Below are 15,319 nucleotides of genomic sequence, written 5' to 3'. Positions count from 1 at the left end.
GACCGGAGAGAGCCGGCCCACAAAGAGTCCACCTGCTTTCATCTGTGGTCCAAGGATCGCCGGCGCATTGAACGGCACTACAGTGGGTTCACCTGGGATACCCTTGGCCGGACGAGGCAGCCGGATTCTACCCCCCCCCCCCTCCTACTCCTGTCGGCTTACAAGCGACCGGATTAACCCCCTCTAGTGTATCTAGTATATAATCATTAAAGTATCATTGCTGTTATTCCTTAACTATTCCAGGTCGTATATTTACCACCTGCGCCTTCAGAGATTGGACATTCTCTATTGATATACCGACGAATACTCTTTGCCATAAAAGTGCATACTATTTCAATTCATAAATGTAATTAAGTGATTAAGTGCTTGTTCTACACACCATCGCTGTGTAGAAATAAAGACCTGTTTCGACTTCGTACATTTGTGTTGGATCCGTTTCATCTACGTGAGAGTGTTTATGATAATATATTTATGCCGTGTACTGGGTGGCCGAATATTAAGTACAAAGGTAGTGGTAGTAAGTATCATATCTAGTAATACAGTCAGGGAATTGTACCCCTCAGTTACAATTGGTCCTTCGAGCCGGATGGTGGTTAGTGTAGTGTTGATATGGTGTTATTAATATTGAAGTGGCCTGTGATGAACACTCCACGAAACGATCCTCCTAACCAACGCCCGCAGCGCGAACGACGGCTCCCTCAGTACTTGGAGGCTTACGCTGTCAGTCAACAACCTAGTCTTCTACTAGCGGTAGGCGCGGTGAGACTAGAAAGTGGAGGTATGTCTAACCCCGACGCCCAGACTACCCCGACCATGGAGGCCCCTACGGGCTCTGGTGTAGCTGACCAAGTTCACGGTGGGGACCAGTGGGAACCGGACATGACTTCACACCCCGCCGGTACTGAAGAAGTGGTCCCCGATGAGTCCCGGGAGGAATACAACGCTACCGAGAGAGAACTCGGCACGGAAGAAGACGGGGAGAGCACCGTGGAGATGGAACTCCAAGGCTCCGCAATGAGTACCCCGAGGGAAGGCTCCCCTATACAACCGCCTTCTCCCAGCGAGGCAGAGAGGACCCTACAGCAGGCCTTCCTCATCAGCCTGAACGCCGCTGCTGAACGCGACCGACTGCAGATCCAGCAGCGAAGCGAACACGAGCAGATACGTCTAGAAATAAGACGCATTCAGATGGAAGAGAATGTGGCCCGAGAACGAGCCGGTGCTCAACGGGACGCAGCGCGCGACAGACAGCAGTCGCAACTAATAGAACAGCTGATCAGACGGACAACACCCTCTCCCTCCGCCAGAGGCTCCAGGAACTCGTCTAGACACACCTCCAGGGCGGCATCCCCTAGCCGAGTAAACAACCCTGAACTTGACCAACAGACGAGGTCTATACCCCCCACAGACCACCTCCCCCCACCGGTCCAAGCGAGACCTAGCAACCGGGAAGGAGCAGCATATCCTGTGGAGAGGCTAAACCAGAGACTACAAGCACTGGATGACCTAACTGAAGACGAAGAGGAAGAGGAGGAGAACCACGCCCGAAGACAGCACAGTACTCTACCGGACCAGGAGGCCCGGTACAGCCCAGGCTATACTCCCGCGGAGCTGCGCTACAGACCCCCGACTCTATACCCGGGTGAGCACGACGCACGACCCGCACCGAGGAACAGCACCTGGACAAGCGGGCCATGGTACACTGCCGGTACCAGCCCATACCAAGGAGCGGGAGGAGACTCGCCTAGGAGGCCTCTCCCCCAACGCTCGCCGATGTATCCACAGTCAGCGTCATACATTGGCACGCCTATGGTACCCGACTTCACCCAGGAGAGCCGGGCCCAGTATACAGTGTCTGGAGACCATGTTGGTGGATGTATTGGATGAACGCCACAGGTGCGCCATCCTACTGAAGCACTTAGGGGTGCCCCGCGCACATAATATAGCGCTCGCCTACGCGACTTCCACCACCCCATACACAGCAGCGCTGGTAGCATTGGACCAGAGGTATGGGCGCATATGGGATTACGTGATCCAGGAGATCCGACACATCGACCGCTTACCCCCAGCAATAGACAATCGAGCACTGGACGACCTGTCCATCGGAGTGCAGTCCCTGGTAGGGATGTTGGGAGCGCAAAGAGAGAAGGGGAGGCATGAACTTTACGCCAACTCAAATGTGGAAAGGATTCTGGAGAAGCTGCCGCCCGCTCGTCAGGAGCGCTTTAGGCGGCAGAGGGACCACAGAGACCCGAATGGCCCCGAACCGAACCTCCTCGATCTAGCAGACTTCCTGGCGAGAGAAGTCAGCAGCCTACGGCTAGATACATTCGGACGGAGCACCCCTGGCTCCAGAGAAGGAACCAGACGACTAAATGATGGAAGAAGATCGGTGACTGTGATGCACCAATCGGAGTCAGTACCGAGCAGCAGGAGCCACAGTACCCCCTCCAGAACGGAGAAGTGGAAGATAGTGTGCCCCTACTGTGAGAAAGAACACTGGCTAGCGCAATGTGACTCCTTCCCCAAGCTGAACGCGGAGGAAGCAGGTCAATGGATAAAGTCCAACAAGCGCTGTTTTCGCTGTGCGCGCTCACACATGGCAGCCGAATGCCGCTTAAAGAAAAGGTGCACCAAGTGCGATGGAGCCCATCTGGACGTGCTTCACGACAGTAACAGACGGCGCCCTTCACCTGCACCATCCAGCCGCAAAGCGAGCGTCATGTACATCGATCCCGCCAGCAGCGGTGGAGCCCGAGTGCTCCTGGGGGTGGTGCGTGTGACACTGAGCTACCGGAATAGGGTCCTGGACACTTGCGCCGTCCTCGATGACGGGTCAGGGAAGACCCTGCTGCTCGCCTCCGCTGCGGCCCAGCTGGGGCTGCGGGGAAGCGAGACCCAGATGACAATTCGGACGATGGGACGAGATTTGAAGACGATGGGGGGCGAGGATGTCTCGTTCTCTATCGCAGCAGGCGGCCAGCCTGAGCGACGGTGCCGGATTGCAGACGCTTTCACCAGCCAAGAAATAGGACTGTCGCGGTACACATACCCCGTCGCCAAGCTGATGGAGAAATATGCACATCTGCGCAAGTTACCGATCCCGCTCATAGACAATGCTATGCCGACCCTGTTGATAGGCTCCGACCATGCAGACCTCATTGTCCCGATGGACCGGGTTCATACCGGACCCCGAGGCTGTCCTGCAGCAGTCGAGACCCGTTTGGGATGGACTCTCCAAGGCCCGCTCGCCAGGTCTCTCAACCGAAGTACAGCCACTAGATGTCTCCACTCCCGAGTCACAGAGGGAGAAACCGCACTCCTGCAGCGCGTAGAGCGGCTATGGACCTTGGAACAAATGCCCTTTAAGAACGAAAAGAAAGACATTCGCTCTAAAGATGACATTTGCGCCGTTCACCTCCTCGAGACAGGGACCAGAAGAGTCCCGGTCAACGGCGTGTTGAGATGCGCCGCGCCACTCCTGCGGCGAGAGGGAATGCCTACTTTCCACGCCAAGACAGACGCCACCGAACGGTACCTGCTGAACACGGAGCGGCGCTTAGCCAGGAACCCCGCCCAGGAGAGTGTGTACCGCGCTGAGATTGAGAAGCTCATCACAGCGGGACACGTCACAAAGATGGACATTGAAGAGGCTGACCAGACCACTGAATCGTGGTACGTGCCCCACCACAAGGTCCATCACAACGGTAGAGACCGCATGGTGTTTAACTGCAGCTACCAGATCGGATCCCAAAATCTGAATGAAGAGTTACTGCCCGGTCCCACACTCGGCCCCTCCCTACTCGGCGTTCTACTCCGCTTCCGCCAGGAAAAGGTGGCCATCAGCGGGGACATTAAAGGAATGTTCCTGCAGGTGAGATTAGTAGAGGCGGACAAGCCCCTGTTACGGTTCCTATGGAGAGAGAAGCCAGGAGATGAGCACCCAGCCATCTACCAATGGGAAGTCCTCCCCTTCGGAACGACGTGCAGCCCCTGCTGTGCGACATTTGCACTACAGAAACATGTAGCAGAGGACCCAGCAGCGGACGAAGAGGTCCGACACAGCGTAAAGAACAGCTTCTACGTAGACAACTGTCTACAAAGCCTTTCAACCCAGGAAGAAGCCGAGGCTCTCCTGATTAAACTCCGCGCCTCATTGATCAAAGGCGGCTTTGATCTCAGGCAGTGGGCCAGCAGCGATCCGCAAGTACTGCGCAGCCTCTCCTCCGAGGACAAGGCAGCCAGCAGCGAGACCTGGATGGCTACAATCCCGGGAGAAGCCCAGGAGATGACCCTGGGATTGGTGTGGCGATTCAAAACAGATTCGCTTCACTACAGACACAAGCCCCTGACTACGGAGCAGGGAAGGCCGGCGGCGGCGCCGACCACCAGACGGAGTGTGTACACAACACTCGCCCGACAATATGACCCGCTAGGATGTATTCTACCGTACACCACCAGGGCAAAAATGATTGTACGAGCATTGTGGGACAAGGACCAGGGCTGGGACGACCCCATTCCCGCACACCTTGCATCCACCTGGAGAGAGTGGGAGATGGAGCTCCACTCACTCCCAGGCGTTAATATGCGCCGAAGCTACTTCCCACCCACGGTGAGGCCAGAGACATGTAAAATGGACTTACACGTCTTCAGTGACGCCTCAGAGGTCGCATACGGATCAGTAGCCTACTTGCGGGCCCAAGACCAGGGGGGAGAGATCTACACAGCATTTGTCCTCGCCCGCTCGAGAATAGCCCCACGCAAGCAACAATCTATCCCACGTCTAGAGCTCTGCGCAGCCCTAGCCGGAGCGCACCTAGCCACGCTCATCCAACGTGAGCTCACCATACCGGTGTCTAGAACAATCCTGTGGTCAGATTCCACGACGGTACTCGCCTGGATCAAATCGGACTCATGCAAGTACAAAGTCTTCGTGGGAGTCAGAGTCACCGAGATTCAAGACTTAACCGAAGAGTTAACCGGAGAAACAGAGTGGCGCTACGTTGATACAAAACAGAACCCAGCTGACGTCATCACCCGGGGGATGCCCCTGGATGACCTCACCCGTCGCAATGTCTACAGTGACGGCCCCGCATTCCTAAGACTCCCGGAAGGACAGTGGCCCATGCCTATCCCGAGGGAAGCAAGTCCAGAGGAGGTGGAAAATAAGAAGTCTGTGTTCTGTGGATTGAGCACCGTAGCCTCCACCGACCCTAACATAGACGATTGCACGTCCATAGAGAGTGCACAACAAAGAACATTCCTGCGGTACCACCCGGAGTGCAAGTCCCCCGCTGATATGTCAGCAGCTAACTACGAGGAAGCAGAATTGCTTCTACTGCAGCGAGCCCAGAGAGACTCGTTCCCCGATGAATTGGCCTGTCTACAGGGAGGAAAGCCCGTCCCATCCGACAGCAGATTAATTCACCTGGCCCCCGAGAGCGACGCTCATACCCTCATCAGAGTGGGTGGTCGCCTACGCAGAGCCCCCAATCTACCGAATGACATTAAATACCCGATCGTATTGAACAGCCGACACAAGGTCACAGAGCTGATTATAAAGAAATACGATGAGGATGTACATCACGCAGGAGCAGAAAGAGTCTTCGCGGAAATCAGACGTCGTTACTGGATCCTACAAGGAAGAGAGGCGGTACGACGCTTCCAGCGAACATGTCTAGACTGCCGCAAGTGGCGCGCGCAGCCCAGCATACCAAGGATGGCTGACCTTCCTCCATGTCGCCTCCGAATCGGTGACAAGCCATTCCACTCAACGGGTATGGACTGCTTTGGCCCGCTGCACATAACGAAAGGAAGAGAAACCGAGAAGCGGTGGGGTATTGTATTCAAATGCATGACCACCAGAGCGATACACATCGAGCTTCTCCCGACCATGAGCACAGACTCATTCCTTATGGCCTTCCGAAGATTCACATCACGGAAAGGAAGACCGTCTACCCTATTGTCCGATCATGGGACAAACTTCAAAGGCGGCGAAAGAGAGCTGAGAGAGAGCTTCCAAGCTATGGGCCCAGAACTTAAGACCCACCTCGCTCCAGCACAGGTTGATTTCCAATTCAACCCCCCAAACGCACCCCACTTCGGTGGCACTTGGGAACGAGAAGTGCGCTCCATAAAGACAGCCCTGTACGCAGTACTTGGGGCCCAGACTGTGGCGGAAGAAGTCCTAATGACAGTCCTCACGGAGATTGAGGGAGTACTTAACTCGAAGCCCCTCGGATATGTCTCCAGTGATGTGGCGGATATCGACCCAGTTACCCCCAACACACTCCTGATGGGGCGGCTAGATCCTGCATTACCCCAGACAATGTACCGGCCTGAAGAAGCGAACGGCCGACGAATGTGGAGGTACAGCCAAGTATTAGCCGACAAGTTTTGGAACAGTTTCCTACTGCACTACCTACCGTCTCTACAGACCCGCCAGAAGTGGGTAAAGGAGAGAGACAATTTGACAGAAGGAACAGTCGTCATGATTATTGATCAATCACTGCCCAGAGCTATGTGGCCGGCCGGCCGCGTAAGCAAAGTGATCACCGGTGCCGACGGCAAGGTCCGAGCAGCTGAAGTGCTCGTCCAGGGTCGCACTTACACCCGTCCCGTGGCAAGGCTCATAGAACTGCCTCGACTCCCAGACACAATCGATGATGACCATGACCCTACAACCCTATGACTTTGTGAAGTTGACTGACCCCTACGGCAAACCCTTATGTGTAAATAGACAACGCGATGAATCTGTCTCTGTTTAACTGATTAGGTCTGGGACCTATTCAGGGGGTGGCTGTTGTGAAGGGCCAGATTAAACCGAATATATATATTTATTTATATATATATATTTAATTGTATTTGTATATTCTCTAATATTCCCTGATATCCCTTGTATATTCCTTGTACAATATGCATTGAATATCCATTCTAGCCTACTGAACATCCCATAATAGTCTCCATTCTACTATTGGTCGAGACCTTGGTGCCAGGCTGCCATACCCCTCAGACCCAGTTCAAACGTACCGCTCCACATGTACGAACAAGTCCTAGTTCCGCGTAGGAATCTGGCTACCGCACCACTAATGGGACTATTTGTTCATAGTGCGTATATATACTGCGCTACTAAAGTAGGACTTTCTTTTCAGTCCAGTTTCTTACCCTCCAATAGAGTCACAGACGTAAAGCCTCCCCGCGACGCCACGTGTGGGAGTAAGGCCAAGTTCGCCTACCATCGGTATTGAGACATCGTGTATATTAATATTTGAATAGTCATATTTGGCACTATATCGTCGAGTTGGACGTAGTCTATTAAGCTAATAATAGTCTGTTAATATATAGTGCTTCGTGCGGTGAGAATACTACCGTAGTCAGTACCCCATCGTTTCGGGCAGAGAACTGGCTGCTTACCCAGGGTGGTTGACCCCATGTGAAGCTGCACCCGAGGAGCCCCAGAGCCGACGAGCGAGTGGACCTGTATACCGGATTATTCTACCGACGACAGCCCGCCTTCCCAGGCACGGATTATGCTTTGTATACTTTGATTATTCCATGGATAAAGACCCCCGACACTGCCGTGTGTTGGAACCCCCCCCCCCTGGAGAGGACGCAAGGTGAGGAGACGCTCTGCAAGACGAGGTCGCTTCACGTCTCTCCCCCGTGGACCGGAGAGAGCCGGCCCACAAAGAGTCCACCTGCTTTCATCTGTGGTCCAAGGATCGCCGGCGCATTGAACGGCACTACAGTGGGTTCACCTGGGATACCCTTGGCCGGACGAGGCAGCCGGATTCTACCCCCCCCCCCCCTCCTACTCCTGTCGGCTTACAAGCGACCGGATTAACCCCCTCTAGTGTATCTAGTATATAATCATTAAAGTATCATTGCTGTTATTCCTTAACTATTCCAGGTCGTATATTTACCACCTGCGCCTTCAGAGATTGGACATTCTCTATTGATATACCGACGAATACTCTTTGCCATAAAAGTGCATACTATTTCAATTCATAAATGTAATTAAGTGATTAAGTGCTTGTTCTACACACCATCGCTGTGTAGAAATAAAGACCTGTTTCGACTTCGTACATTTGTGTTGGATCCGTTTCATCTACGTGAGAGTGTTTATGATAATATATTTATGCCGTGTACTGGGTGGCCGAATATTAAGTACAAAGGTAGTGGTAGTAAGTATCATATCTAGTAATACAGTCAGGGAATTGTACCCCTCAGTTACAGTAATAGTAATAGAAGTAGTACTAGTAATAGAGGGGTTACCAGGGTAGAACCATATAGCCTTCTTAAAATACAATACAGTGATGTTTTCATTCAGTCATAAATTGCTTTTGCATAATGTTAGCATCATGGGTATACTTCTTTCAGCTTCAGATGTAGCATTTGATTTGTGTTTGAAGTGTTTTAGGTCACGCTTTCTGAGCACAGCCAACTCTCGGGGGAGCTGAGGGGGCATGGCCTTCTGTTCACTAGTACAGGGGTTCCCAAACTTTTCAGGCCAGGGCCCAGAAAATAAGGCGTCAGAGAGCCGCGGCCCAATGCACATCGTCTGGCTTTTTTTTTTTTTTTTTTTTGCCAGGCGACCGATTTTTTAAGCCAAATATCACTTCAATCCTATTAAGTTAGTTCAAGTTAGTTATTCATTTATATGTGCTATTTATGAGAGGGCTAACTTGTTGCAAAATAATAATGATAATAATCATAGCCTCATTAAAATACTATTGTTGCTTCGGTTGTTTTCAGCGTTTTATGTGCATAATCTGTTATTTAGTTTGAAATGTTCGTTGAAATAAGTAGATTTTTCGTTTTTGTTTATTTATTAAGTTAATATAAAACCATATAGTCACATTTTAGAATACAATAGAATAGAATTTTAGAATACAACTAGAAACACTGTCCTGGCCTGCTTCTAAGTTCAGTGGCCTGACAAAAAAAATAAAAAATAAAAAAATAAAAAATAAAAAAAATATTTTTTTTAATTTTTTTTATTTTTTTTTTATTTTTTTTAATCATCTCGCGGCCCACCCGTGGCTGCTCGCGGCCCACCTTTGGGTCGCGACCCCGACTTTGGGAACCACTGCACTAGTAGACACTATAGAGCAGGGGTCTCAAACTCACGGCCCGCGGGCCAATTTCGGCCTGCTGGATGATATTTTGCGGCCCCCTACTTGACATCAAAGTTTAGTGTTAGTAGATAGATAGATAGATAGATACTTTATTAATCCCCTTGGGGAAATTCAGGGTATCTCGCAGCTCACATAGTATACAGACATTGACCATTCCCATACAGTAGTTACACGTTATGTCTGCATCATGAATTAAAATAAGTACATGATAAAATTCAATTAAATCATACCCATCAATATTAAAATTAAAATTAAAATAGGAGCGTGATTAGATAAAAGCAGGTGTTGCTGAGTCGTTGTGCGAGTTGGATGTTTTATTTATTTTATCACTTACCATAGCGCAGGCTCATGACAGCAACGTTATGTTAGTGACTTGGTTGAAACGTGATTCCGGAGTGATACCAAGTTGAAGGAAAATATATCCAGTGCGTATGGCAGGCATTCTCGAAATTCTCCGCTGTCTCCTCTGCAAGCGGTGCTCTGCCTGTCTGTGTCTGTCTGTCTACTCTGGTCCAATCACATTCAGCATCCCGTCAGCGTTTCTCCCCCCCCCCCACCCACAGTATGCGAATCAGAGCAGAGTAGGGCGTGTCTTCACGGAATGAGTGTTGTCTCTTTCAGCGGGGCCGAGTCAGAGCGAGAGTTGACAGCGCATCTACAGGTAGTCTAATCTGTGTGTACTGTAGCTAGTAACCTCATTCCCAGTTTTACAGTATCTCCGTGAGATAAATGTAGCTAGTAGCCTAGTTTCGCCAGCAGGCAGTTAGTAGAAAAATATGGCATGCTCATGCTGAATGGACTGAAAAATATGCGTTCATCCTCCCAGCACCAAACCAATGTGCCTAATATGCCAAGAAACGGTAGCTCTTGTGAAGAGTGGCAATTTGAAACGCCACTACGAAACAAAACAGTTATTTTGATGCAGCCTTTCCTCCAAATTCAGTGCTAAGAACCACAAAAATTTATGGAATGAAATCATCATATCAAGCTGCAAGCAGAATTATTGTTAAAGCTATGTCACAAGTTCACAACGAGAAAAAGCAAGTCCTCAGTGGCATGGGTGTTGGCTAAACACAAGAAGCCATTCTCTGATGCATACATAATAAAATAATGTATGACTGAAGTGATGGAGACCATGTTTGAAGGCAAACAAAAGCAAATCCTCAGATAGCACAGCAACCAGAATAACTGAAATAATGGGTGATGATTTGATTAAACAGCTTTGTGATAGAATAAAAAAAATGCACAGTGCATTTCCATAGCTGTGGATGAGTCCACTGACACCACTGAGAATGCTCAGTTGCTGGTGTTTGTGAGGTTAGAATGCTCAGTTGCTGGCGTTTGTGAGGTTTTAGTGAGTTTGTGAGAAGATTGGATCAGTTGTACTTTTTTTTGGAATACTTGGAACACTTTTTTTGTGGAATATTTGATGCGGCCCAGCCTCACCCACTCTACATCCAGCAGCCCCCAGGTAAATTGAGTTTGAGACCCCTGCTATAGAGATACTATATAGATGCTCCTTATCTCAGTCCTCTTCAGTCCTCTCACTCAGCTAGATGTGACTGATGGGCCAATCAGAGTAGTAAAAACAATAGCAAAAAAAGAAAAAACCATTCTAATAGCAGAAATGCTTTAAAGTTACTAGAGTTGATGTGAGAGTGTGGAATCACATATACTTCCTGCTTAATATAGCGTAGTAAAAGTAATAGCAATAGTAATAGAGGTAGTTACCAGGGTCGTATAGTAAAAGTAATAGTAATAGATGTAGTTACCATGGTCGTGTATTAAAGGTAATAGTAATAGAGGTAGTTACCATGGTCGTGTATTAAAAGTAATAATAATAGTAATAGCGGTAGTTACCAGGGTTGTGTATTAAAAGTAATAGAGGTAGTTACCATGGTCATGTATTAAAAGTAATAGAGGTAGTTACCATGGTCATGTATTAAAAGTAATAGTAATAGAGGTAGTTACAAGGGTTGTGTATTAAAAGTAATAGTAATAGTAATAGAGGTAGTTACCAGGGTCGTGTATTAAAAGTAATAGTAATAGAGGTAGTTACTAGGGATGCCCCGATCGATCGGCCACCGATCGTTATCGGCCGATACTCAGTATAAATATGCAATCTGTGAATTCCGATAATGAGTCATATTCGCCGATCGCGGAAACCGATCAAGCGAAGGTCTCACTCGCTGTCTGTCTCAGACACACAGGACCTGCAAACTGCCGCTGCTCCTCCTCCCTAGCCCCGCCCGCCCCCGTGTAGAGTTTGTAAACACTGAGGACTGAGAGGAGGCTCCCCTGCTCGAGTCTGTAGTGCAGTCGACCTGAGCTAACGTTAGCTATCTAGCTATCGTTACTGTTTAAACAAAATTACCCAGTCAACTATTCACGTTTAGTAGGCATTGTCTAACGGTATTTAGCCGGCTAGCTACTGATAGCTCCTGATATCAACAAATGATCCAGAAAGTCTAGTAGTCCATGTTCATACCTCCGTTAGCTTGCGTTAGCTTGCGTTAGCTGACGTTAGTTCTCTGTTCAAAACGAAATGTCCCATTGAACTAAAGTTCTGTCTTAACGTCATCTAGCCGGCTAGCAGTAGCTACAGATAGCTCTTGATATCAATGTCTTATAACATTGATTCAATGCGTATTGGAGCTGAGGGCTTGCTGAATGTGAAATGACCAAAGAACCGTAACGTTACCAATAGGGTCCAGCTGCAGTGCCGGAGAATCCTTTTTGGAGCTGGAGGCTACTAGAGCACACAGACAGTAGAGCTGTTTGCAGATAGCGAGCATTTTGACTTGTTGCGTGGTGGCGATGTCTCGCAGATAATACAAGTACAAGTCTAATTATATAATATATATATTTTATAAAAAAAAAAAAAAAATTATATAAAATAATTTTTAATTTCTTTTTAATCAAAAACAATCGATATCGGATCGGTATCGGCCGATATGGCTCACGACGATCGGTGATCGGTATCGGTGGCAAAAAACGTGATCGGGGCATCCCTAGTAGTTACCATGGTCATGTATTAAAAGTAATAGTAATAGAGGTAGTTACCAGGGTCGTGTATTAAAAGTAATAGTAATAGTAATAGAGGTAGTTACCAGGGTTGTGTATTAAAAGTAATAGTAATAGTAATAGAGGTAGTTACCAGGGTCGTTGTGAGAGTGAGGCACCACATAGATTTCCAGAGGCTGCTTGTCCCAGTCGTTGTCTTGGTAACTTATGTCAAAGCCTTGTTTCCACACACCCCCTTCAGCGTTGTCAAAGGTCAGCAGATTGTACACGTCCAGCAACTGCAATAGAAAAGACAGGGAAAAAAACAATGAATGAATGAAATCTTTATTTTGAATATGTGAAAATGTAAAATCATTATTACCGGTATTTATTTATATATATATATATATATATATATATATATATATATATATATATATATATATATATATATATATATAAAAATCAACAAACCAAAATGTTCTAAACAAATAAACAATATATTAACTTAACATATCCGCAAAGGAGTTTTTTGGAAGTATAAAAGTATACTTAAAAGTATAAGTATAAACGTATTTAATCCTACCCCTTCTCTACTACTCAGTGATTAATAAGCATTATTACATGGCGTTTTAACATTCGCCAAAATGCTTGATTGTGATTGGTCAATAGCGCTCGGTTGCCCCCGACAGCGGTGAATTATTTCTCGATAACTGACCGCTGCCATGGGCAACGCGCAATAATGACCGCTGATACGGGTAACAGAGCGCTATTGACCAATCACAATCAAGCATTTTGGTCGCAGTCACGAAAGCTAAGCATTACCATTATGCACAGCTGCACTCATCAGTGCAATCAGACGACAGACCTGCCAGCTGCCGGCAATTACAGCGGAGCCACAGAACAACTGCGTCTGCATTTGATCTCGTCTTGTCGATGGTGTAAAATGAATTAGGTATATTGTTAGTTACCTCTGCGCGGCGCCTCATTGTTCTAAACTCCGTGTCGGTCAATTATTTTGCTATACATTATCCCTTACTCAATCCTATGATATCCTAATATTACACATATACATTGACTATATACTTTACGATAAAATACAAAATTTTTATATTTATCTTTTTGCCTCTTCATATATGTCTAAATAGGGGAGAACGGGGGACATTGTCACACGGGTAGGTTGTCACATTCATTATATTTCACCACCAGAGGGTCCTGTCTCCCATACTTTGGTATTTAAATGTCCAGAATTGGGGTCAGAGTTCACCTACATTGTCATCTTTGGAGTGAAACAGCTGAATTTGAGGTGAGAGGACTTTTTGTGTTTTTCCATGTCCATTTGTAAATATTCCGCTCCTCAGTAGTTTTCTTCTAGGCTTTTACACAATTGGTTTATAATGAAACAATTATTACCCTTAACACATTGACCGCCAGGCATTGTGCCCATCTTATACCACTCTCTGCCACCGTTAAAAGCCTATGGAGATGTTTACCTTCTTTGCAGGGCTATAACTTTTTAAATTGTATTGCTATATTGACATTACTATGGCCCATTCAACATCGATTATCTATCGTTCAGGATGTAGGAACGTTATACTTTTTCATTCATACATTGTTGTGTTAATACCTTCTAGAATATAAGTATGTTTTTAATCTTTTCTGATGTAATTCCAAAAACAGTAGTTATAGGCCCTGACGCATATGATAGATTATCGATTGGCGTTTCTTTCCCATACACGCTATATTAAAAAATTCAAATGTATATGATCGGTATACATTATGCTTCATCATGCGTGGAGGAAAGGGGGGGGGGGGTCGTTTATAATTCCTTGATCATCAGTAACGGCTTTATGTAGTATGGGTGGATATATTGATCAGATGGTTTGCAAACAAGGAAATGCACAATCGGGTTGAAAATAACGTTACTGTTCTCTTACCGTGGGCCGATGACTGGCGGTGAAAGATCCCAATTATTCGACGCCGATCGCCTATATCCATTTCCAGTTTGTATGGCGCAATAAACGCCGAAATCATATCGATTATTGCGTTATGGCAGCGATCCAAATGTACTATAGTGTTTGTCAGGAGTCCCGTAGCGAGATGTGACTGCCGGAGGAATTTCCTCGACGCACCGATGACAACATCCGGTTTTGGCGAGAGTGTAACTCACCCGACCATCCACCAGGCGGTGGTATTGAGCCGTTGCAGTCCCATTTAGGGTCCCGCTGCAGCACCGGGGGTGGGTGGATGAATTATGAATGCTATGGCGACATTTTTTTATATTGATCTCAAAAACGCTGTACAGCGATGTTGGCGGTCAACGCATGGCGGGCAATAACGCTGGAAAGCGTTTTTGGCGACCAATGTGTTAAAAAGTGTGAAGGGATAGCTATAGTTTAGATTGTTGTTAAATAGCTAACTAGTTGTTAGATGGCTGTTAGCCTTGATGCTATCAAGACATTCCAGTTGGGGTTGGTCGTCACATTTTATTTGGGGTTGGTTGTCACATGTTAGGCTATTATTGTTAGGCCGATTTATTGTGTTCTTATTTTATTATATAGGATGGCCTAAAGATGCGTTTCCTGTTCATGTTCATGTTAAGATGCATTAAGTTATGTATTTGTCAACTTGTCAATGCAATTAAACTTTCAAATTTAGTTCTGCCTTCTTGTCTTCTTTTTAAGATTTTTCCATTAAAACACATGGTGACAACCAACCCCATAGTGTGTGACAAGTGACAACCATCCCCATGATGGGGTTGGTTGTCACAATGTGTCAGAGTGTCTTTGATTGGTGATTAACTCTTTGTTACAATACGTTGGAAAATGAGAGGGATACACATTTCAAGCCAACATCTTAAGCTTCAATTTAATGTAGGAATGACTATTGAAAGATGTTTTGATGATGAGCAATTCACACTAGAGTAAAAAGTGTGACAACTATCCCTGTTCTACCCTACATATACATACACATATTTACACATGAATGCACTATTCTGCATACATTTAAATATATGTACCCACAATAATAAATTTAAATATGATTTGTTAATATTATAGCCATTTCATGGGAATGGGCCAAAGGTTTGTATAATATGGTATAAGCACTGTTTACCCTTGGGAGGGGCCTCTCTTTCCCTCAACACCAAGGCCACGGGTGTAGTTGCCTTAAGCCCCCGT

At 47.0% G+C, this 15,319-nt stretch overlaps 1 protein-coding gene across 1 annotated transcript in view; it reads right to left on the bottom strand.

Annotated features, from left to right (window-relative positions):
* man2a1 (mannosidase, alpha, class 2A, member 1) overlaps nucleotides 1-15,319 on the bottom strand; it is a 134,968-nt gene that overhangs the window by 107,561 nt on the left and 12,088 nt on the right. The window contains exon 3 of the mRNA XM_084325487.1: nucleotides 12,295-12,439. Within this exon, the coding sequence (XP_084181613.1) occupies nucleotides 12,295-12,439 (145 nt within the window). The remainder of the gene's footprint in view (nucleotides 1-12,294; nucleotides 12,440-15,319) is intronic.

This window comes from Notolepis coatsorum (assembly GCF_963971535.1).
Source record: "Notolepis coatsorum genome assembly, chromosome: 11".
Classification (NCBI taxonomy): domain Eukaryota; kingdom Metazoa; phylum Chordata; class Actinopteri; order Aulopiformes; family Paralepididae; genus Notolepis; species Notolepis coatsorum.
The sequence above is the reverse complement of the archived record's forward strand: the minus strand, read 5'-3'. Positions and strand labels throughout refer to the sequence as shown.